Source organism: Mytilus galloprovincialis, chromosome 13 (assembly GCF_965363235.1).
Source record: "Mytilus galloprovincialis chromosome 13, xbMytGall1.hap1.1, whole genome shotgun sequence".
In the NCBI taxonomy this organism is placed as follows: Eukaryota; Metazoa; Mollusca; class Bivalvia; order Mytilida; family Mytilidae; genus Mytilus; species Mytilus galloprovincialis.
In genome coordinates, this window is record NC_134850.1 from 56,571,962 (window position 1) to 56,597,283 (window position 25,322).

A 25,322-nucleotide genomic window follows, 5' to 3' on the forward strand; every position below is an offset into this window, starting at 1 on the left:
TATTCTAAATCTCCCCAAAAGAGGCATGGTTTGAGAAACAGCTGTATTTCCAAAGTGCAACCTATACTGTGTGATGTCTTTTTAGATTCATCACTCAACAACTTCCTGTTTACCGAAAACTAGCATATTTTTACACTATTAAAATTATCCACTTGCGGTGGGGTATCATCAGTGAGCAGTAGCTCGCATTTCACTTTTTTTTTTCTATTTTTGGATATTTTGCAAAGAAAGTTATTTATTTAGATTGAACATTAACTAATATTGGTATTCTTCTTGTTACAGGGAAGGAAGGTGTGCCTTAGCGACGTCCTTTGGATGTTTTAAGTACATGGCATTATACAGTTTTATCCAGTTTATATCTGTCTTAATACTCTACAATGTGAGTACAACTATTGGAATATTATGAAATAAAATTAAGATGCAATGAATTTTTATGCCCCACCTACGATAGTAGAGGGGCATTATGTTTTCTGGTCTGTGCGTCCGTTCGTCCGTCCTTCCATCCGTCCGTCCTTCCGTCCATTCGTTCAGGTTAAAGTTTTTGGTCAAGGTAGTTTTTGATGAAGTTGAAGTCCAATCAACTTCAAACTTAGTACACATGTTCCCTATGATATGATCTTTCTAATTTAATTGCCAAATTAGACTTTTGACCCCAATTTCACGGTCCACTGAACATAGAAAATAATAGTGCAAGTTTCAGGTTAAAGTTTTTGGTCAAGGTAGTTTTTGATGAAGTTGAAGTCCAATCAACTTCAAACTTAGTACACATGTTCCCTATGATATGATCTTTCTAATTTAATTGCCAAATTAGAGTTTTGACCCCAATTTCACGGTCTACTGAACATTGAAAATGATAATGCGAGTGGGGCATCCGTGTACTATGGACACATTCTTGTTATTCATATGCCTAAGCAGCTGTTAAGCATAGAATCAACTTATATTGTGCATTTCAAGATCTTACTGAACTTGTTTTCAAGTAATATTTTTAGATGCATATATAATTGCATTTACCTAAATCCCTTGAAGAACTATGTAAAATTGAATAAAAGAAAATAAGAAATATTTCTTAGTATATAACTTTATTTTTAACTTCTAGCACACACATATGTATTTTTAGGATACAAAAATTAGTCAATGAGTCAATTGGTGGGGTGTGAAGAATTTTGTGGAGGTCATACATTTGATCCTCCAGTTGAAGGTGTTAAAAAGGGTTGATCATATCTATGTGGCTTGCTAAAACCATTGGTTGAAGAAAAAACAGAAAACACCTTTTAAAATCTGTTGATATTCTCAAGGTCCACATGATGAAAATAACCAATGGGACATTTATCTATAACATCTTTTCAATGATTGAAAACAAAATGTCAGCCATGTAGTTGAGAGGAAAAATAAAGAACTGAAGAAGGCCAATGGCCGAAACGTCTTGAAAAATTGGTTTATTTATACAATTATATAAAGTATGTTCCCTATTGGAATTTTGAAAACAAGAATAACCAATCTCATGATGGAATAGAGTTACAATTTTGAAGTATTGAATATTCCTATAGGGAAATGTTGACATTATTAGAATCTTCAGTATTATTTTTATTCTCCAGATCTTGTTATATCTGTCACATGTAGCGTTAGAGGGTTTTGGGCTTCAGGAGTTATAAGTACATATGTATATAAAAATGAGTTTCTTTCTTTATTGCAGTACTCCTGTAACTTAGCAGACATGCAGTTTCTATATATAGATCTAGTCATTACTACCTCTATTGCAGTACTCAGTAAGTCTCTATATATAGATCTAGTCATTACTACCTCTATTGCAGTACTCAGTAAGTCTCTATATATAGATCTAGTCATTACTACCTCTATTGCAGTACTCAGTAAGTCTCTATATATAGATCTAGTCATTACTACCTCTATTGCAGTACTCAGTAAGTCTCTATATATAGATCTAGTCATTACTACTTTTATTGCAGTACTCAGTAAGTTTCTATATATAGATCTAGTCATTACTTCCTCTATTGCAGTACTCAGTAAGTCTCTATATATAGATCTAGTTATTACTACCTCTATTGCAGTACTCAGTAAGTCTCTATATATAGATCTAGTCATTACTACCTCTATTGCAGTACTCCGTAAGTCTCTATATATAGATCTAGTTATTACTACCTCTATTGCAGTACTCGGTAAGTTTCTATATATAGATCTAGTTATTACTACCTCTATTGCAGTACTCGGTAAGTTTCTATATATAGATCTAGTCATTACTTCCTCTATTGAAGTACTCGGTAAGTTTCTATATATAGATCTAGTCATTACTACCTCTATTGCAGTACTCGGTAAGTTTCTATATATAGATCTAGTCATTACTTCCTCTATTGCAGTACTCGGTAAGTTTCTATATATAGATCTAGTCATTACTTCCTCTATTGAAGTACTCGGTAAGTTTCTATATATAGATCTAGTCATTACTTCCTCTATTGAAGTACTCGGTAAGTTTCTATATATAGATCTAGTCATTACTACCTCTATTGCAGTACTCAGTAAGTTTCTATATATAGATCTAGTCATTACTTCCTCTATTGCAGTACTCGGTAAGTTTCTATATATAGATCTAGTCATTACTACCTCTATTGCAGTACTCGGTAAGTTTCTATATATAGATCTAGTCATTACTTCCTCTATTGCAGTACTCGGTAAGTTTCTATATATAGATCTAGTCATTACTACCTCTATTGCAGTACTCAGTAAGTTTCTATATATAGATCTAGTCATTACTACCTCTATTGCAGTACTCGGTAAGTTTCTATATATAGATCTAGTCATTACTACCTCTATTGAAGTACTCACTAAGTTTCAATATGACATCACTATTTACACAGGAAGGGACATCAGAGACCTATTTCATTTGTAAATACCCTCTCAAGAGAGGACAGGGTTTTTCCTAAAAAAAGGATAGTAAATTCATTTCAACACCTTGCACATTTTTTTTGAATGAGATATTAGACAAAAATCGGCCAGAGACCAAATAACGTAGATGTAAGCAACTATATGTAACAATACAACTTTTGAAAATGAGAAAAGCCCAAACCATATGGTGAGCTATAAAAAGCCTTGATGTTACCAAATTTAAAACAATTAAAATTTGAACATAATCTACAAGTTCTCTATTTAATACAAGACATTTGGAAACAGACTTTGTGACTTTGTATAAGGGATTTTATTTAGTGGAATATATTTTAGCATTTCAAAAACATCAAATATAATCATGATGTTTTTACATTTCAGTGGGATATACTGGTGCTTATAGACATTTGGTTGCCCAGCAACCACAGAGTAGTCTGATAGAGTTATCTAACCTGATTTCTATAGTTGGACAAGTATTGCTAGTACTTTTGTTTCAGCTTAGTGCTTTCTTCTTTCTTCAGTCTCAAAAGTGGTAAGTTTTGTCATTTATACATGCAAATTTTAAAAGATTTTAAAAAATATTATAAGTATTGCCACTTCAGTATATTTGGGACATGTTGAAGATAATTTGACAAACTACACATCTTCACAAGCTATATGCCATAATATGGCTATGTAGTAGAATAATATAAAAATAAGGAGATTTGGTAGAATCACCAATGAGACAACTATCCACCAAAGTTCAAATGAAATGGATTGAAGCAATTATAGGCAACAGTACAGCATACATTACAACAACGAGAAACCCATACAGTGTAGTTGTTTATTAAAGGTATCATAAATGATATGAAACAATTTATTTGAGAAAAATAACAACTTATTTACAAAAAATCAATTTACCGTAAACAAATGTGACAGACAACTACAAGCTCCTGACTTGGGACAGGCTCATTCAGTATGTGGCAGGGATAGACATATTTGCTTGAGCCAAACCCTCCCCCTAACATCAGACAATTCTCTGAAAAAAACATTGTTTCATTTAATACATGGTTCCTTTTCAACAGCTTTAAAATTCACATAAAAGATTTGATGAAGTAAGTGAATTTAATGCAGTTATATCACTTAATTCCAGATTATTGGTTTATTTCACAAATATTGAAAAAAGTTTTCATTAGTATTCTGATGTATTTGTCACTGAACTATTTTGTATTGATCACTTAACTCTGTATCTTATTATAGGTATCCATCTGTGATGTCTAAGGGAAGTAAAGATGCTGATAATGTAGATTCATGGGAAACAACTACTATATTTCTCATCTCTTCCTATCAGTATATAACAGTGGCATTCTGTTTCTCACAAGGTCCTCCCTTCAGAAAACCTATATATACTAATTGTAAGTAAACCTGACTGCTATTTAGTGTTTCAAATATCAGATCTAGAGAAAGGGGAGAGTAGTCTCTATTGGTTTATTGAGAACAGGGAGGGGTTGTCTTTATTGGTTTGCCATCTTTTATAAGATGTGGAAAAATAAATCGGCATTAATCAGAAAAAATGGTACTTATCTATTTGATCCGTGAACTTTAAACTTAATTTTCATAACATCACAAAGTACTGGTAAATAGAGCTAATTATATTTTATTAGAACAAAACTTGTTTTTCTTTCTATTCTTTTAGTACAAATAACAAGTGACATTGGAAAATGGTCTATTTCATTTTCAAATTGAGTGAATGTTTTGGAGTTATGGTTGATTCAAGTTATATATCCAGGGAAATAGTTTGTATATGGGTCTATTTTGTTGTCGCATTAAGTGATGTTTTTTTTTTCTTCCTATGAATTTTGCAGAATGCAAGACATTGCCATGATAATCCATAACAATGGAGTTGACTATTTGTGAAAAGTTTTATATTTCAGAAGGTAGAAAACCTAGATAATTCATATCTTGTTATCAAATACCTTATGTTAAAGTCTGGAAGAATTTATCTGACCTTGACCATATTTTCTTGATATTACAATTTTAGGTCTATTTCACAGCTATTGTAAGCAAATAGGTCAAATATTTTCAGTGCCATATTAAGTAACATTGCATTGTTGGTATATATTTTCTATTTCAGTACCATACTTGATAACATTGATGCTATTATTTTCCTTCTCAACATTCCTACTATTGTTACCACAACGACCACTACTGAACTTTTTCTCAGTAAGTAGTATGTTTATTCATAGACATTGTAACAAAAAGACAGAAGATACCAAAAAAGTTAAATCACAAAAATACTGAACTCCAATGAAAATTCTAAACAGAAAGTCCCCTTATCTAATGGCAAAATTAAAAGCTCAAACACATCAAACGAATGGACAACAACTGTCATATTCCTGGCTTGGTACAGGCATTTTCTTATGTAGAAAAAGGAGAGTCTAAACTCATAACATAAAAAGAGACTTAGACAAGTTCAAAAAGTATAAACAATGTAAAAACAGTTCTGTCAACAAAGCATTGTATAAAAAACCTAAAGACAGCAAAACAAACTCCATCCAAAGCCTAGATAATCTCAGGTGCCTCGGACAGTTAAGCAGTATACATAAGTAATATGCATATTAGTGGTGATATAGTAACAACCAAACTACCTTTATCTTAAAAATACTGTATTGAAAGATTGGAAAAAATGACAACACTTTCAATTGCAGTTCAAAATAGATCCTGCAATTCATTGAAGTGAGCGTCACTGATGAGTCTTATGTAGACAAAACGCGCATCTGGCGTACTAAGTTATAATCCTGGTACCTTTGATAACTATTATTTAGTTCAGAAGCTGATAATCCTGACATTAAAGAATGAATTTTTCAATATATGAATTTTATAATCAATTTATAACATTGAAATTAACCTGTACTTTTTAAAAAATTAGTAAGACATAAAATGATATAAGATTTGTTTTGTTTACAGGTGATGCCTCTGGATGAGAAACCTTTTATGTTCCGACTGTTTCTATTTTTATTTCCTGTTATTCACTTTATTTTATGTGGCATCTTTGAGGTAAGTTGTTACCTAGTAATAATTAAATACATAAACATTTGAAATAAATATTATGATTATTATATTAAAAACAAGGATAAATATTATTGGTGAAAGAAAAAGTTATTGTTTTATGGTATAAGTGAATTCTTGGTCTTGTTGTCTGACTCCGAAATTGTTCATAACTGGAGTAACAGTTGACTTATCCTTTGAAATTTTAAAGGATGTAATGCCTGTGCTTTGTCCAATCAAATGCCTCTTAGTATTCTTTTAAAAACATTGTCACATAATTCAGATTATATCTATTTAATACTTATTAGAGTTTCAAGCATATTTTTTCTTTGAATATTTTATGAAAATTGATGTAGTCAACAGATTGAAAATTCATAAGTTGGTTGAGATCTAAAATAAATAATACAACTTTGCCATACAATCACCTTTCTGTCTCCAATCTTTTGAACTTTTCCTTTCTTTTGTGATGATGAAATAACTTTTATAGTCTTTATTGATATTTTTTTCAAAAACACTTGTTTAGAATGGGTCAATTAAAGGCTTGATATATTGAATAGACACTAAATTATTGTTGAAGGGTATACTGACCCCTGGATGATTGAATAGACACTAAGTTATTGTTGAAGGGTATACTGACTCCTGGATGATTGAATAGACACTAAGTTATTGTTGAAGGGTATACTGACCCCTGGATGATTGAATAGACACTAAGTTATTGTTGAAGGGTATACTGACCCCTGGATGATTGAAGAATAGACACTAAATTATTGTTGAAGGGTATACTGACCCCTGGATGCCTTGATTTCCTGTCTTATACACTTATATCCAACATCCACTGTTTCATGTTAACATAACTTCCTTCTTCCTTGGATATAAAGTAAATCCCTCACAGCCCAAAATTAAATCTAACTCTTAATCATTGATTTCAAGTAATCCTTCAATTCTTCATTTAATTCTTAATGACAATTTCTCTCAGTAATTTGCCATATGATTTGAAGTATTTTTGAATTCTTAGAATTCCATGATTATTCCTGTAAGAATAAATAATGTATCGTAAGCTTGCTCCATAAATGTATATCATTTTAAATGTATCCTTAAGAAATATTTTCCTCAGATAGTGAGAGATATATGCTTTGGATTTTTAAGAAGGGGTGTGTTTGATGGCACTCATTTATTTTTACAAGTACTCTGGAAAAAAAAAGTCTTCTGTTTCAATATGCTCTAACCTCCTAGCCATGTGAAAGTCATAGTTTTAAGCTTTAGAAGCTAATGATTAGTTAACAAATACCAATTAAACAATTACTTACTTAAACTGATTTCTTCATCTTTAAGCATAATGGCACAGTATGATTAAAAGACTAGACTAGGCTCAACATTTTAGCCCTGGCTTTATATATTTATCTTATTGATATTCTTATAAATAATTTACCATACAATGCAGATATATTGCCGTGAGTTTTTAACCAGAAAAATATACAACTTTTTGGACAATTATGGAAAGGTAATATTGTGGGGTTTATACTCCGTATCATTTGGGTTTCAAGCTTATTATATTTACTACTTTTATTTTACCCTTAAATGTGGTATATTCATGCTTCAACGAGCTGACATAGGCTTAACTTTTCTTGTTCAAACTGGATGAGTATTTTAATAATAAGAATTTGCACTATATCTCTGACATGATATATGTATCTGTATGGAGGCTTTATTGAAATAACAATAATCAATCGGGCATTATTGTCATTTCTTAAAAAGTTGCAATAATAAATGAAGGCATTAATTTCTGAATTGACAGTATTTGAACTGTTTTTCATGGTCTAACTGGTTAATTATATTTTTTTTCTTTGTTCTTTTATTTGTAATTGATTTTCTTTTTTAATGGTTGATTTGTTTTTCTTTCAGTATGCAATCACAGACAACAAAATAACCAAAAAACTCATACACAAAATAAAACCAGAAAAATTAGGCCCACTTCATCAGAAATCTGTTTTAAAAGAATTGGAGTTATCTGATTGGCCACCTGTAGGTCAGGTGACTTACAGTGAAGAGGAAGATGTCTTAATGCAGAATATTCCAGCACTTGCTTTGACTTCTAACTCTATCAACTAATAAGATGATTGGTTTGATTACGATTTAATCACTGCTGAGCAAATTAATAGCACAATATTATAAGCAATCTGTTTTTGAATTAACGAATTTAGTTCAATATGTGGGACATTACTTGATTTTTCTACAAATATTTAAATATTAATGTCATTGTGTGAGGACATTAATAGCAGATCAAAGAATTTGATATTTTAATGGGACAAATATTAATCATCTTGAATTACTTAATTTATGTATAAAACATAGACAATGTTATACATTGTTTTATAGTAGTGTATTAGAGGTGAAAATACAATATTTTAATGAGTTTTATATATGAATAAATCACACTACAAAATTGTCTTTCTAATTTAGTAATAAGATATTAATATTGATCAATTTTATTTGTTTTACTTCATGTGGACCATTTGTTGAAAAAGGGCATTTTAATTGTATGTTTTTAAAATAAGTAAAAATAAGATGTTACATACATGTTTTTGCCATCAAAATATTACTGATGAACATTTGTTTTTCTTCCTATATTGTGTATTCCTATTGTGCTTTAAGAAATAAGTTATACAAATAACAATCAAAATCTGCTTTAATATTTATAATGAATAAAACATAAAATTGTCAACTTTCTTTTTCACAAATATAATAATATACCAAAGAAGGATAAATGTAAATACACCTTGAAATAGTCAAAAGAAGTTTTACTACATGAACAGGGTTGTGAAACATTTTGTTTTATAGTGTTTTAAAGTACTGTAAATTCAGAAATTATTGCGTGCATGTATTATTGCGATTTTGTCATTTAAGACTTAAAGTTGATTTTAATTTTTAAGATTTTAAGAAAAATTATAATTCATATAAAAGATTTCAAAATGCGAGTTTAAATTATTGCGTTTTTCGCAATATAAAATCCTTGCAATAATTTCTGAATTTGCAGTAATTTATTAGGCTGTGCATAAGTCATAATATTTTCTTTGAACAGAACATCTGAGCCTATTGAATTAAACCAAGTTGTGAATTATGGTTTAGGTACTTTATGTACAGTGATTTGTTGTATCTAAATGGATGACTCTAATCTAAATACTCAATACCATCCTGTTTTTATACAAATTTTGATCACATTCTTATGGTCAAATATATATTTGATATGTTATAAAATTTGAAATATGAAAGTATATTTGTCATATTTGATATATTATAATCTATATAAACTTATTTAAAAATTGTAATACTTTATTCTACCTTCCAAGTTTAATTAGATCAAATGTGTAAAGAATTTATCAGCAAGACTTCCTAATGTATATTCTATTTTTAGATTATAGTAATTGCAGTACAATCATATGAATGTATGATTTAATACGTTTTTTAAATTATGTAAACTGGGTTATATTTATAACAAAAACAAATTTTGAACTTTTGATACCTATCAAGTAATATTTTTGAAATAATGAAAATTGTAATTTGCAATCATTAATCTTGAAAATTTGAATAATATTTTGGGAAGTTTTTCTGTAGATCAAAGACCATGATCAAATTAAAACATATTTTAAAGATGATGATATACTTTAAATGAACGCAATGATAATATTGTTTGTACATTTGTGTTTGTACTTGATTTGACCTGATATCCCTTAAATTATTTTTGTTATGAAGATGTATGTATAAAACACAAACTGCCAAAGGAATATTTTACATTCCAAACTCTTATGAGTCTTCCATTATAAAATCAATGTCTCGGTATGTTTTCAATAGTATTTATTGTATATTCATAGCATAAAATTTTCAAGAAGCTTTATCATAATGCTGTCATTGTAATGATTTCAAGGCATTGTTTTATTTTTGCTCATTGAACTTCAACTGGGAGCTTCTTATTTAACTGTTGTTTTATGTGAACCATAAGTGAAACAGAGGATTTTAGCGAATTTTACATGTAAGTCAAATAAGTTTGGTGTTTTGTTGCTCTATATAATTATACAGAACAGTATTTATCCCAGAACCTTAAAAATTCATTACATCATTTAAATTTAATTCTTCATAAAAAAACTGACTATGAAACTATTAAAATCGGTTTAATTGGCTTAAAGATCATTGTAGCTGTCATTGGATCTTTGTTTATTTCTTAATTTTATCACCTCCTTTAAAATTAATTTGCTGATATAAACAAAAAGTGACTAGAATAAGCTTATTTTTTTTCTTTCCATAAAATTCAATTTAAATGTGATTAAAAACATAGCTGTGAATAAGTATTTGTTTATTCTGATTTTCCTTTCTATTCATCAGACTACTAAATCAAGTAGGTCTGACTACTGATCAGTATACATGTATGGTAGATTTAAAGATTAATGGTATGTAAAATGTTAAGTGGAACAATATCATTTGTGTTTGAACAGTAAACATGACTGTATCTAAAGTTTTATATATGTTTTTACTTGATTGTGTGTCTACTCGGATCCAGAATCATTAGACTTCATGATATAAGCTGTGTCGGATAGAAATTGATTTATGCAAGTGCACGTTGACATGAGCAATTATATCTCATTGATTAATTTTGAATATTCAAATACGAAATAAAAGTTAAATTTAGTCTGTTATGATGGTTCTTGTAAAAACTCAATATTCATACAGATACTGGCTTCATAGAGAATTTTTCAATCCGAAAAAGGTTAACAGATATTTTGATATTCATTTGCATATAGTCAATTTTATTTTGAAATTTTGGGTACTCAATGCTCTTCAACTTTATAATTGTTTGGCTTTATAACTATTTTGATCTGAGCGTCACTGATGAGTCTTATGTAGACAAAACGTGCGTCTGGGGTATTAAATTATAATCCTGGTACCTTTGATAACTATCTATCTTGACACAGCTGATATATTGGTGGTTTGGTATTATACTCATTCATTCATAACAATGGTTACAATGTTTTATTGTTTGCTAATGTGTCTATCAGTGGCTCTATCAAATGAAACCATTTGTCCAATTTTGTCAGAGTTTTCTGTGTAAAACAATCCCTTTCTTTGTTGATTAGTTGTTTTCTGTTCCAATTGCTTTTTGTTAACTTGACCAACAATTTTGAACCATAAATTGTTATTTTTTATTGTTTTTTAACATTTGTGCAATACTTTGACTTTATTTATTGATTTATTTAGGAGATAATGAACAACATAGTGTACCTTATTGGTTTTAAACAGGGATTTATATTTGTGTGTTATAATTTTTATGATTTCAATGAACAAAAATTTGATGATCAGACAATTTCTTCTTACGATCACACAAGTTTAAAAGAAGGGCTGTGATGTCCTTTAATGGTGGACAAATAGCCTGCTGTCTGTTTAAATTGTTGATTTCTGCAAACTACCATATGTTTTAACATAATTAGATATTTTCAGTGCACTGCTCCCTAGAAAATGTAAATGATTACTTTAAAGTAAAAGAGAACTATTGAAATTGATATTATATTTAATATTTGAATAATTTCAATTTAATGGACACAAGTTGTATAAAAATTGATATGATATTAGATATTGGAAGATGGTAATTTATATGACACAAATTAATTTAATGCTGTTTTTTGCATATTTCATACTTAAAGTTTTTTAGGTATGGTTAAATAACGTTTATAATTTATAAGATTAATCTTTATTATTTATCATGGCCAACAAACTTAAAACAGCAAGTTTTCACTTTTTATAAAAGTGATACAAGTCCTATCAAGAAGTTAATTAGTTTAAATTCTAGGGTGAATAAATGTTGTAACTTGAAAAGAACAATTTTCCTGACTTTCTTGTTTTTAATCAACTATTTAAGGATGTCTGCTGATGAAAATAGAAACTTTGCGATTAAAATCTTTTTCAATAAAGAATTTGTAACATATCTTTATTTTGGATAAATAAAGGAAGGTCCATATGACTAATTTTTGCATACAAGCAATTGAACATTTTTATTGTATGACAAATGTCTGTTTTTTTTTCATATTAAAGTTTTGAGGAACTGTATTATAAATCTGTGTGACATACAAAGCAGAAACAACAAAAACTTGAAAATATTTGTTAGAAATAATTTCAGATGTTTTTGTTTAAATTTGTGAAAAATCAAGAGGTTACTAAGCAAGACGTTTCAGTGCATTACTCAGAAAAATGCAGAGGAGTTACTAAAATTTATAAAAAGTTTTAAAATTTTCTCAGCAAACATCCTTAAGGAGGAACATGGCAATTTTATGTAATGTATTTTAAGAAATGATTCATGTGGTATTTTATTTATGAGATTAATTTATTAATAAAGTTGTTAGATACAAATCTATGCATTAAGTATAAATGTGGGTCAAGTTGTTTTAGAGGTATTGACTTATTAAATAAATTATATTTTATGAATTTGTTTTGACTTCTTCTTTTTCTGTTCAATTGAATGTACAAACAAGAGGAGGGGGAATGATTGTTATTGGAACTATTCTCCCCAAAGACCAAATGACATATAAGTAAAAACTTTAACTATATATAACATGCCACAAAATGACAAATGTTAAAGGAGGGGCTTAATATATCAGAGGGACATTTAAACTCATAAATAGAAAGTAAATGAACAACACCATGGCTAAAAATGAAAAGGACAAACAATAAACCACAAAACTAAACATAGAAAAATATTAAGTTCACAAATCGAAATCTGAAATCATCACTTTTGTCGTAAAGTTTTGTTTTCAGCTGACCCTCATTGTCAATTTCTAGATGTAAGTCAAGATATGAGGCAGACTTAACTGTATCTGTTTATTCTTTTATCTCTAGTTCGATGGAATAGACGCTTTCAACTTAGTCACCAAATATTGAATTATTTAGTGAGAGAACATGATCTATCTACCTGAAATTAGAGAGAAAGGATACTGCTAACTTCTTTTCTTTCTTCTTAAGAAGTTCTGTTTATGAAGCTCAAACCGAAAACACGAACAATTGATTTATTTGATTTACTAAAAACAAATACATTGTATGATAAAAAGCGAAAAGACATAACTCATCAGATCGATAGAACCAAATGGTCCACTTGATTCCTTCTAGTAAAGTCAACAATGAAAATATAACCTGTGCGTCTTGTATGGATGTAAATGAAAGGAAATCATAGGGAAACTTCAATGAGAAAGCAATTAAATGACAGATATAACCGAAAGCTATCTATCTTATGTGTCCTGTGGTGATAAAATTGAGAATGGGAATGGGGATTATTTCAAAGAGACACCAACCCGACCAAAGTGCAAAAAGCAGCCGAAAGCCACAAATGGGTCTTCAATACAGCGTCCCCCTCAACAAATTTGTTCTTGTGCAGATGAACTAAAATTGAAAATCGTACATGACTAACCATGCTAACAAAGACAAGAGGCAAAGACACAGAAGTGCTGACTACTGGGCTGGTGATACCCTCGGGGAAATAAATCTCCACCAGCAGTGGCATCGACCCAGTGGTTGCAAATAAACTCATCATAGATACCAGGATAAAAAATTGATATTTACGTCAGACGCGCGTTTCGTCTAAAAAGACTCATAAGTTTGACATAAATTATCAAAGATTTAACAACTTTTGTTGAATGCACATCGTACAATGCGATGAAATGTAGAAAACTGGTGTAAAGTACTATTATAAAGCTGTGGCTTTGTTTTCCTTGCAGTTTTTATTTGTTTTGTTATAAATTTATTTTTTACTTTACCAAAACATTTCAATTGCAACTGAAGGACGTGTATGATATAATTGTTTTGTAAAATTACTTGTAGGCTATTTATGAACTCCATATGGGATTTTTCGTCAAAAGAAGGTGTAGCATCGTAAAAGAAAAGGAAATGTTCATAATGAGTGGAACGTATGGTAAAATCAAAAACCATATCTTAAAAATTTGCACTTTTACAAAAGTAACATGTTGAAGTTCTTCAAGAAATATTTTCCTGTTTGTTTTGTTTTATTTATTTCTATTCTTATTTTTAAATTTGTATTTGACAACATACTGTCTCTTGAAACAATTCTTCACCATTTAGTGTTTCATACAAGAAAAGACGAAATAGTGATATAAGTAATTATAATTTTAATATTTCGATTGTAAAAAACAGCAATCATATCCATTCCACTGTGTAAAACGAGTCTGAATCCGGCCAGGTCACTCCAGAAATGTGAAAATCTTGATCACAGGTCTGAGTAAACATCTGTGAAATAAAATCAAAATTGATATATGACATTCATACATTTTATGGACGAAGTGAATTGATTTAACCTCTAATCAAAAGGATCTCATGAGATCTCACACTTTGTTCAACTCAAATTCTGTCAGTATCGAGGCAACTTCTACTAGCTGATGCTACTAAAATTCCAGCAGCAACGGTATATACCAGCTGGTAGTGAACAGAATAAACACAAGTTTTGTGCGTACGAAGCATTTTTTCTCGATTTTTACAATTTTATTCCAAAATGAAAGATATCATCACAGTAAGACTTCTGATATTTTAGTCACATGTAATTTGCTAACTGGATTTTCTTCGTCAGTTATACACCCGATTAATAAGTTGCCTATACAATCGATACTCAAACTATATGGGAACTTTATCCCGAATTGTTCTGTATTTTGTAATCCAATGACGTCACCATTTGAGTTTAACACATGCAGAGTACTATTATCAACGTCCGAAATTATGACGTAATTACTCGGACTTATGACCATACCTTCCGGGTTGAATGAATCGTAAACGGTGTTGACGCTATGATGACCCTCGTATCTGAATTTAAGATTGCCAGTTTTATCTATTCCTACAATATTTCCAGTATGGCTATGATTTTTCCAGTTAATGATGTATATCATTCCGTCAGAATCTGTAGCAATTCGAGCGAGGTAAGTAAAAAGTCTATTCCCCGATTTATCAAATTCAAATGATTGAGTTTGTTTATAATTAGAATCAAACACAGCTAATTGTCTCTTTGAACATTCAGTAAGATCATACTTTGGACCATTATCCCGAAGACCAATCATCAGATTGTCCTCACTAGTTAGGTGCACCGCAAGTATTATCATCGGAGGAGCATAGTACAGAGTTCGTTGATCATCGTCTGTGGACGTTCGTATTCTTAATTCATGCCCAGGACGAGGCGAGAATACTATGTCGCCAATACGACTCAAAGTAAAATCAAAGCATTCAATATCGAAGTTTTGCAGAACTTCCATGGAGTCTTTAGTAAGTTTGACCTTTGTGAACTTATAATGTGGATCGTTTGTTATATGATTGTAATACACCATTCCGTCATTAGAACACTCAATGTTGTGTATCCCTTCCAGCGTCACATATCTATTTAACACTGCTACTATAACTTTTGATGTAATAGAATCATGGCCAACAGAAATAAGGTCGTTTTTATGCTTTCCCATTTCTTCAAACGATTGTAAAAATCTTACTGTTTCCGTTCCGGATAGTCGATCATGTTTATAAATAACACATTGCGTCAATAGAGTTAAAAATAAATATTAAATTAGAAAATCTATATATTTAGTGATAGTAAGTATTAGTGTTATACTAATTTTACCAGCTCGTACATGGCATGAATGAATATGTAATTAATAGACTCAGCCGATAAAGAAACACATTAATGTTCGCGTCTTATTTGTATTTATATATAATAGTGTAACTTGACATACAATCCACTGTTATTGACAAGTCGTATTGAATTAAGTGGTTGATTGAAATCTGATTGAGATTCAATATTTTATTTTAGACCCACTACCTTAAAGCAGGATAATAAATTTCACAAACAACCATAAACAAAAATATTTTTCTATGCATTCAACAATACTTTAACGCAAATTTATTATTCGATAGTAATCATTTATTTATATCTTTTAACCACATCCAATCGAAATTGACGAATGCAATTAAAAGTGATAAATTCGCACTCATTTTTTTGCGACTGTCACAAAATATGAGAGGTTTAGATACATGTATATATAAACATAAGGTTTAATCCAACATTTTCTACATAAGGAAATGGCTGTACCAAGTTAGGAATAAGACAGTTGTTTATTATTACTTTGATGTATTTATGATTCTGCCAATTGTTGAAGGAATTTTCGTTTTGAGTTTTCCTTGAAATTCGGTAATTCTGTTATTTAAACTGTCATATTCCAGACTTGGCAAAGGCAATTTCTGAAGACAAGGGTCGGTTAAAACTGCTTTTAGAGCTAGGTGAAACCTCTCAAATGCACGATGAATGTTTATATTTTCCATCTATATTGACAAAATATTGTTTGAGCATGCAATTTCAGAAAGATTGTACGGATGGCAAACCCATTATGAGTACATATAACCTTTGACAATTCTTACTAATGTTTTCTTTTGAATACTGATTTGCAAGACTAATACAAAAAGGGTGAAGTCCATTAAAATTTAAAAAAAAAACAACATATATTTACCTCAAAACGCTCGCTTCCGTCACATTTTATGAAAACTCCAGTGTTCAGTGTAGCTACTCCATGATGAAACTGTGCAACAGCAGAATATTTTGGCAAAGTATCACAGTTCTGAGAAACCTAATTAAAGAAATAAAATAATATATATTATTTTAATTATACGATCGTGTATATCGAAATAAATATACTTCATATAGAATGTAAAACAGCATTCTTATTGATCAAAGAGCAAAGTCATACTTTGACTTTAACATTGGTATTTGATTTCTTTTAACCAGGCTTTCAGTAAGTGCTTGAAATGTCGACCCAAAGCGAGAATCATGTATACTTGTAAGTGATATGACGACGGGTGCCAAATGTGGAGTAGGATCTGCTCACCCTTTCGGAGCACCTAAGACCACCCCTTGCAGTTTTTGGTGGGGTACGTGTTGCTTAGTCTTTACTTTTGTTATGTTGTGTCTTCTGTACTATTATTTGTCTGTTTGTCTTTATTTCTTAACCATGGCATTGTGAGTTTATTTTCAATTATGATCTCGTACTAAGACATTATGGATGCTTTCAACTTTAGAATGTTTAGAACATACATTATTTTGATAAATGCAATAAGAGAGTTGTCAGAAATTCAGTGTTTAATAATGTTAATTCGGTGTTGAATATGTCAACAAGACGCCTGCGGAAGCGGCTTTAGCTATACTTTCACCTCTGAGGCTTGTTTATCATTTATTTGCGATGAATTACACTTTTAATCGAATGTTATCTATTACCTGAGCACCAGCTTTCCATTGGTTTAAGGGTTTTGCCGAGCAATGCTTGAACAAGATAGCGTCTGATTCTGACTTTCCATTTGGACATGTTCTAGCATTAGTGTGATTTACTCGATGACCAGATGAAAGTAGGAGAATCAGTTCAAGTTCATTGCAGACAACATAAGAGCGCTCTACAATGAGTTAAAGCAGGTATTTAAACATCTGACACCAACTTTTAAAAATAGTAATAATGGCTATGAATGTATTAATGTAATACATTTTAAAGTTAACATTTAGTTTTTGTTTGCTGATCTTTCATTCCCTGGAAACTCAGTAACTCATCACAGGAATATCCAGACTACCACTGTTATATAAATAAAATGTAAAACAACAGTTCTGCAATACATTTTGTTCAATTGTTAAAAGGTATGTACAACCTTTCGATAGAAAAACGGATACAAGTTTATTAGTCTGTAAATAGCAAGAGAGAAGAAAAATAAGACCTCGTTGCTATTACGATTTCGTGATTAAGAATACTTTACAACGTTTTCTTTTGTTTATATAAACTTTATTTCTGATATGACAATTGATATCAAATTGAGAATGGAAATGTGAAATATACCAAAGATACAACAACCCGACCAAAGAGCAGATAAAAGTCGAAGGCCACAAATTGGTCTTAAACGCATCAAGAAATCCCGCACCCGGTGGTGGACCCCTTAATAAAAATGTTTACTAGTTCAGTGAAAATGAACGTCATACTAAACTCCAAAATATATAGAATGAAATTCAAAACAGTGTGGCTGTGGCCATTGATTGACACATTAAATTCATCCATTGACTGGGACAATTTACGTGAACATTTGTCTGTAACGACCACTGTTCACGACGTACCTACGATAGACATTTAAACTGTGGGGTCACCAAGGTTTCTTAACGCCTTTTATTATAAAATAATGCGAAAAATTAATCAGAAATAACCTTTATGTTTTGATTTATATAATTAATATAAATAAAAACATCGTGTTATTTCTGATTAATTTTTTCGAATTACTTTATTAAGGTGCTGAGAACCTTTGGTGACCCCATAGTTTAAGTGTCTTTAAAAAGTACACAGTGAGCAATGGTCGTTACAAACAAACGTTCACCTAAATTGTCCCAGTCAATGGATGAATTTAATTTGTCAATCAATGGCCACAGCCACACTGTTTTGAATTTCATTCTAAATGAACTTAAATTAAAAATCCCGTACTAGACTAACAAAGGCAAGTGACTCATGACTGGGGATATGGCAAACATTCGGCGGGATTAACATATTTTGTGAAATCTCAACCCGCCCCCTATACCTCTTCCTTATGTAGAATAAAGAAACACACAGCAATACGCACAGTTAATCTCGGTTTAAGAAATGTTCAAGTCCGATGTCAGAATAGGTAACAAAAGAAACTAAGCGAAATGACAATGATACATAAATTAACAAAGGACTACTAGCAGTTAACTGACATGCCAGTTTCAGATCTCAACTAAACTGATTGAAAAATCATGTCTTCATTATATGAAAATCAAGCAAAATCCCTCACGTTGTGGGTTAAGTATCATAGCATCATAAAATATACGGGAAGAACATAACCCGTATCATGCCAACAACAGGTTTCAGATTAAATGTGTTTATTTCAAAAGCAAAGACCCCATATTATATACAAACTCCTTTCAATGTCAATATAAACTGACCAGTAAGAAAACCGTCTGTTGAAACATTTTCTTTGGGATAATTACATATTTATAATGTCATATTGCAAAAATGCTGCTTTTGTACTTGTACTCGGCTTATTAAAAATACAAACCAGGTTTGAGCAGCACGCTTAATAAAGGCAACAATAGTATACCGCTGTTCGAAATTCATAAATCGATTGACCAAAAAACCAAATCCGGGTTACAAACTAAAACTGAGGGAAACACATCAGATATAAGAGGAGAACTACGACACAACAGAAACTAACTATATTATTACAATGGCTATTTTCCTGACTTGGTACAGCACATTTTAATAAAAAAAAATGCGGGTTGAGCCTGGTTTTGTGACATGCCAAACCTCCGGCTTTTATGGCAATGTTAAATAGAACATTAAAATGAAAACATTACATGATAGGACTACAATACAAATAAATGGGAGAACATATAGAACAGAGAAACACTCGAATAATAGCTAACAAAAGGTACCAGGTTTAAAATTTAAAACGCCAGACGCGTGTTTCGTCCACACAAGACTCTGACGCTCTGATGAAAAAAGTTCGAAAGCCAACAAAAGTACAAAGTTGAAGAGCTTTGAGGATCAAAAGTTCGAAAAAGTTGTGCCCAATACGGCTAGGGTTTTCTGCCTGGGATAAGAACATCCTTATTATTTAGAATTATTCTTACTGTTTCAAAAAGTAAATTTTTATAAAATGACTATATAATAGACATAAATGAAAAAAACGGTGACTAACTACAAAATAAAAACGGCCTTCAACAATGAGCAAAAGCCCATACCACATAGTTTGCAAGTCGATTAAGAAGGTACATATCATGTCAATATCCACAAACTGAGGGAATATGTAGTGCACACTTTACTGTACTCTTAAAAGGAGTGAGACCTGGTACAGCGACATAATACCTGATTTAACATACAACCAGCCTAGCGAATCCACACTCTGTTAGAATGCCAATCTCGGAAAAAAGGACACACTTATTAACATAACAGGTCAGAGGACTTCTCTAACATCAATAAAATTCCTAGGATTAAAATTAGTATTAGTATTTGAACATCACACAGACATGCAACATCTATAACTTGTATTGAAACGGATGCCCTGTAGCAGCTGGAGTTGGCGTTTCGACCAGTCTTATATACGTCATACCTCTACACAAATATGTTATTTCACAAACTTAATAAAATGAATGCAATTGTGTATTTATACATCTCGCACAATAAAACATCATTATCTGCAGGAATGGTTGTAGAAGTAGTAAAAACATTTTATAAAATTAAAATGTTATATTTTCAATGCCTTGATAAGCCGGTTTGACTCCTTAAAACTCCTCAAAAACCTACCTGTAGCTGCTGGTATGTCAGGGCCGAAAGTTTGTCCTGGCTTAAGTGTCAACGATTGTAATGGATCAAATGTAGGACCTTAAACAAAAAACAAAAAAAAAAAAATACTTTTTTTTTTACTTTATAAAATGTCCTTTTGAACTTATAAAAAAAAATTACAATTATCAGCTCTTTTTGTTTACATTATAAAATAAATAGTGCTAATTTTATCTTTCGTCAGCTTGAAAATTTAACTTTCAAAGATGTACTAATGTTATTCCGTATTTATTGTGATAATTTGTTTTGTTTAGATTGTGAAGGTTATTTTAGTTTATCAATATAGCGGAACTATAAATATCTGTCACACCACTGGGAAATTTAGCTAGATATAACTAGCTTTAACCTATAATTTTCTTCGCCTATACCAAATCAGGAATATGACAGTTGATTTTTCACTCGTTCCTTTTGGTTGATTTTGACAGTGTTTATGGACTTCTCCATGAAATAACCTTAGCGTTCCATAATTATTTGAAATTTTACATTTCATCCAATTAAAAAACTACATATCATAACAATGCAATTTTTTGCGAACATAATAGAAATATTTTGACTATGAAAAAAACTTGTTTTTCGTTCAATTACTACACTCACTCTAGCTATTCAAACTACAGAATATATCAAATTTGCACTATTCTATTATGACATGAAACGTGTATGCAATTAAAAAGTACCACTATATTTGGTTCAAATATACCCGGATTTGTTTTTTCTCGATCGTTTTTATGACTTATGCGATACTGAGATATAATTCATGAATACTACTTAAACCATAACATACCTGTTGTAGTCACTGTAAAAATAAAGGGTGAGAGATTTAATTTTCAGTTTTTTAGATGATCTATGACTTAAGTTGCAACATACGATTAAAAAATCACGATTTGACAGCGTAATGCGAGGTGAGTAGTTAATATATACATATATAGTGATTTAATATGTTTTTCAAACGGTATGAACACACGATCATGATTTCAAATTTTCAAATATCTGACAGGTTGCTTGCATTGCCTATCATGATTTTCTTGATAGAGGTTTGCTGCTCACAAGGAAGCTATTAAACCAAGAATTCCAAATGGTGAAGTTGAAATCATCCCTTCGTAAATTTTACGGACGCCATCACGAGTTGGTTGACCGTTATGGAATAGGTAGCAATAAACAGTTAGGAAAAAATACTAAAATTTGCCCTCATGAATTTTACCATCCCCTTTTCATTGCTTTCTTGCAATATCAAGCTTACTGTTTGTGTCATATATGGGCATATGTATGTAATCAGAATCTTCCATAGATTTTATATCCAGTATATAAAATGGTAAAATATAATTTCTTTTCGGTGTAACCATGGCAACAATCTGCATGTATTTATTATAAAATATTGCAAAAAGGGGGGGAAAGATGTCACATATTTCCCCAAAATTTGGCTAAAAGTAGAATTTCAATCGCTTGAAGTAATACCTTTTCTGAAACTGTGTACATATATCATTCAGCAAATCCAATGAAAACCATATGTCTTTCGTCTCATTTTTTTGTAAAATTGCGTCAAAAACTTCGTGTAGAAAAAGAGTGTTTGTAAACAGTACATTAATTTCTGGACCGATGGCCGGTCTAGCTATGAAAATACGGATTGTCAAACAGAAAACAGCCTATAAAACATGTAAAAAATAATCTTGGTGCACTTATAAACCATCTTTGAAGGCTAAATTAGCACTCATCTGTCTAAAAATGAATTTTATTACACAATAACTTTCCTATTTGAAAAATCCACAGGGGCCAAAATGCGAAACTAAACTCCTAACTGTGTATTGCTACCTTAATAGTAAATATTTTTTTCAAATTCTCCCTTTTAACTTATTTTCTGAGTTCTGCTACCTAATACGAGTAAAATGGCCTTTTATTTTTGAAAATTGGTTGAGTAATGAATATTTTATGAAGGTTAGCAGTTGACACTGAAACGCGACAAAAATTGATTTTAAAGAAAGGTGCCAAGTCAAAGTGTAAAATCTTGTCTCTACCTCAATTTTTAGCCAAATCTTAAAAACTGTACCTCTTTTGTCAGTTTTTTAATGTTGAATATCTTAATAAGATCTCTGATGATGCAACATTGTATAAAATTTAGCAATTTCAAGCATAAAAATGTTAATCTTTATGCTTATTGCATACCAAAGACTTGATTAAAAAACTTGGTGATAGGGAATCAATTTCTTACATCTGATTTAACTATACATTTAATATATGCCAAAATGTAATATGAAATCTAGATAAAAACAATAATTTGATATATTCGCAAGAAAAAAACCAACGCCTTCAATACTTAGGCTACTACATGCAGCCCGATCCATCAGAAGCAAGAGTTAAGCCGATAGAGTACAAATATAAGCCTTGTGTCAAAATGTCTAATTTTGGTTGCTAAGGACTGTAAACAATAAAATTGACATATATTGTCATTCTTAAACACTTAATTTACTCAGAAGTTGATTTAGAATCTAAATATCAATAGATTTGTGACATGAAAAGTATTAAATTATACAATTCTGAGCTTGGTAAGTATGCCATAATAGTAAATATTTTTTTCAAATTCTCCCTTTTAACTTATTTTCTGAGTTCTGCTACCTAATACGAGTAAAATGGCCTTTTATTTTTGAAAATTGGTTGAGTAATGAATATTTTATGAAGGTTAGCAGTTGACACTGAAACGCGACAAAAATTGATTTTAAAGAAAGGTGCCAAGTCAAAGTGTAAAATCTTGTCTCTACCTCAATTTTTAGCCAAATCTTAAAAACTGTACCTCTTTTGTCAGTTTTTTAATGTTGAATATCTTAATAAGATCTCTGATGATGCAACATTGTATAAAATTTAGCAATTTCAAGCATAAAAATGTTAATCTTTATGCTTATTGCATACCAAAGACTTGATTAAAAAACTTGGTGATAGGGAATCAATTTCTTACATCTGATTTAACTATACATTTAATATATGCCAAAATGTAATATGAAATCTAGATAAAAACAATAATTTGATATATTCGCAAGAAAAAAACCAACGCCTTCAATACTTAGGCTACTACATGCAGCCCGATCCATCAGAAGCAAGAGTTAAGCCGATAGAGTACAAATATAAGCCTTGTGTCAAAATGTCTAATTTTGGTTGCTAAGGACTGTAAACAATAAAATTGACATATATTGTCATTCTTAAACACTTAATTTACTCAGAAGTTGATTTAGAATCTAAATATCAATAGATTTGTGACATGAAAAGTATTAAATTATACAATTCTGAGCTTGGTAAGTATGCCATAAGGTAGCAATAAACAGTTAGGAAAAAATACTAAAATTTGCCCTCATGAATTTTACCATCCCCTTTTCATTGCTTTCTTGCAATATCAAGCTTACTGTTTGTGTCATATATGGGCATATGTATGTAATCAGAATCTTCCATAGATTTTATATCCAGTATATAAAATGGTAAAATATAATTTCTTTTCGGTGTAACCATGGCAACAATCTGCATGTATTTATTATAAAATATTGCAAAAAGGGGGGGAAAGATGTCACATATTTCCCCAAAATTTGGCTAAAAGTAGAATTTCAATCGCTTGAAGTAATACCTTTTCTGAAACTGTGTACATATATCATTCAGCAAATCCAATGAAAACCATATGTCTTTCGTCTCATTTTTTTGTAAAATTGCGTCAAAAACTTCGTGTAGAAAAAGAGTGTTTGTAAACAGTACATTAATTTCTGGACCGATGGCCGGTCTAGCTATGAAAATACGGATTGTCAAACAGAAAACAGCCTATAAAACATGTAAAAAATAATCTTGGTGCACTTATAAACCATCTTTGAAGGCTAAATTAGCACTCATCTGTCTAAAAATGAATTTTATTACACAATAACTTTCCTATTTGAAAAATCCACAGGGGCCAAAATGCGAAACTAAACTCCTAACTGTGTATTGCTACCATAACCGTTTCACAAATGATATCGGATATGTTCCTTACGTCGTAACTACAATCCCCTTCCCTTTCATGAATATGACCTACCGAATTAGACTATTAACCGGATTTGTAATCACATAAGCAACACGACGGGTGCCACATGTGGAGCAGGATCTGCTTACCCTTCCGGAGCACCTGAGATCACCCCTAGTTTTGTTGGGGTTCGTGTTGTTTATTCTTTAGTTTTCTATGTTGTGTCGTGTGTACTATTGTTTTTCTGTTTGTCTTTTTCATTTTTAGCCATGGCGTTGTCAGTTTGTTTTAGATTTATGAGTTTGACTGTCCCTTTGGTATCTTTCGTCCCTCTTTGAACATAGTTCCCTGGTACCTGATTCTGAAGTACCTTAAACATAACAGTTGTTCGAAGTGTGATATTTAAAGGCAATTGAAATATTATCATTATGATTCAAAATTCAATTCATAATTCTGTAGTGTTCTTCATGATGAGTTAAAAGAGTAAATTTTTGATTTAAAGTAGACGTAAGAAACAATCTGATTGAAATATCTAAAAATTGAATGATTATTTTCGTAATTTTATAGGGTCATGTGTAAGAGTTTCCAAATAAGCATAAATTTTTTTACCATGGTTATTTTTTTTTATCAAATTAGCTTCTATATTGTTCATTGTCGTACACTAGTAATGATGTATTGTTGTTTTGTCACTGACGTAAACCTTCATCTTTTTTTGTTTATGCATCCAATTTTACAAAATCAAGTACTAGTGTAAACTGAATCTCTTTAAAAATCTTTGAAGTAGTCATACCGTTTTCACAATTTGTTCCTTCAAATCCGTCTTGGCATATGCATACGTAAATGTTACCATCATCGTAACAATGACCATTATTCAGACACGGATTGCTATGGCAACCTTAAATAAAACATGCTATATACAAACAGCTTCTTAGTTTCTTGATTAAACAAAATAGCATTTTCTTTTAAATGTAAATTAATTCATTAAAGATTCCAGGCTTATACTGTTAAATATAAGACTACCTTTTCAACTGCAAAAGACT

General features: G+C 30.7%; 1 protein-coding gene and 1 long non-coding RNA gene across 2 annotated transcripts in view; one reads left to right on the top strand and one right to left on the bottom strand.

Moving 5' to 3' along the window:
- The window catches only part of LOC143055919 (polyamine-transporting ATPase 13A3-like), a 65,827-nt gene extending 53,437 nt beyond the window's left edge, over positions 1-12,390 (top strand). Inside the window, exons 27-33 of the mRNA XM_076228972.1 lie at positions 283-379; positions 1,694-1,766; positions 3,277-3,427; positions 4,135-4,289; positions 5,009-5,097; positions 5,842-5,931; positions 7,825-12,390. Of these exons, the coding sequence (XP_076085087.1) occupies positions 283-379; positions 1,694-1,766; positions 3,277-3,427; positions 4,135-4,289; positions 5,009-5,097; positions 5,842-5,931; positions 7,825-8,031 (862 nt within the window). The 3' untranslated portion in view covers positions 8,032-12,390. The remainder of the gene's footprint in view (positions 1-282; positions 380-1,693; positions 1,767-3,276; positions 3,428-4,134; positions 4,290-5,008; positions 5,098-5,841; positions 5,932-7,824) is intronic.
- Positions 12,391-14,066: 1,676 nt separating this feature from the next.
- On the bottom strand, positions 14,067-25,192 carry LOC143055922 (uncharacterized). Its single transcript, XR_012972171.1, has 6 exons — positions 25,073-25,192; positions 21,100-21,111; positions 20,283-20,360; positions 17,210-17,382; positions 16,449-16,565; positions 14,067-14,199 (listed from the first exon to the last, which is right to left on the bottom strand). It is a non-coding gene; the product is annotated as an uncharacterized LOC143055922 (long non-coding RNA).
- Positions 25,193-25,322: the final 130 nt, after the last annotated feature.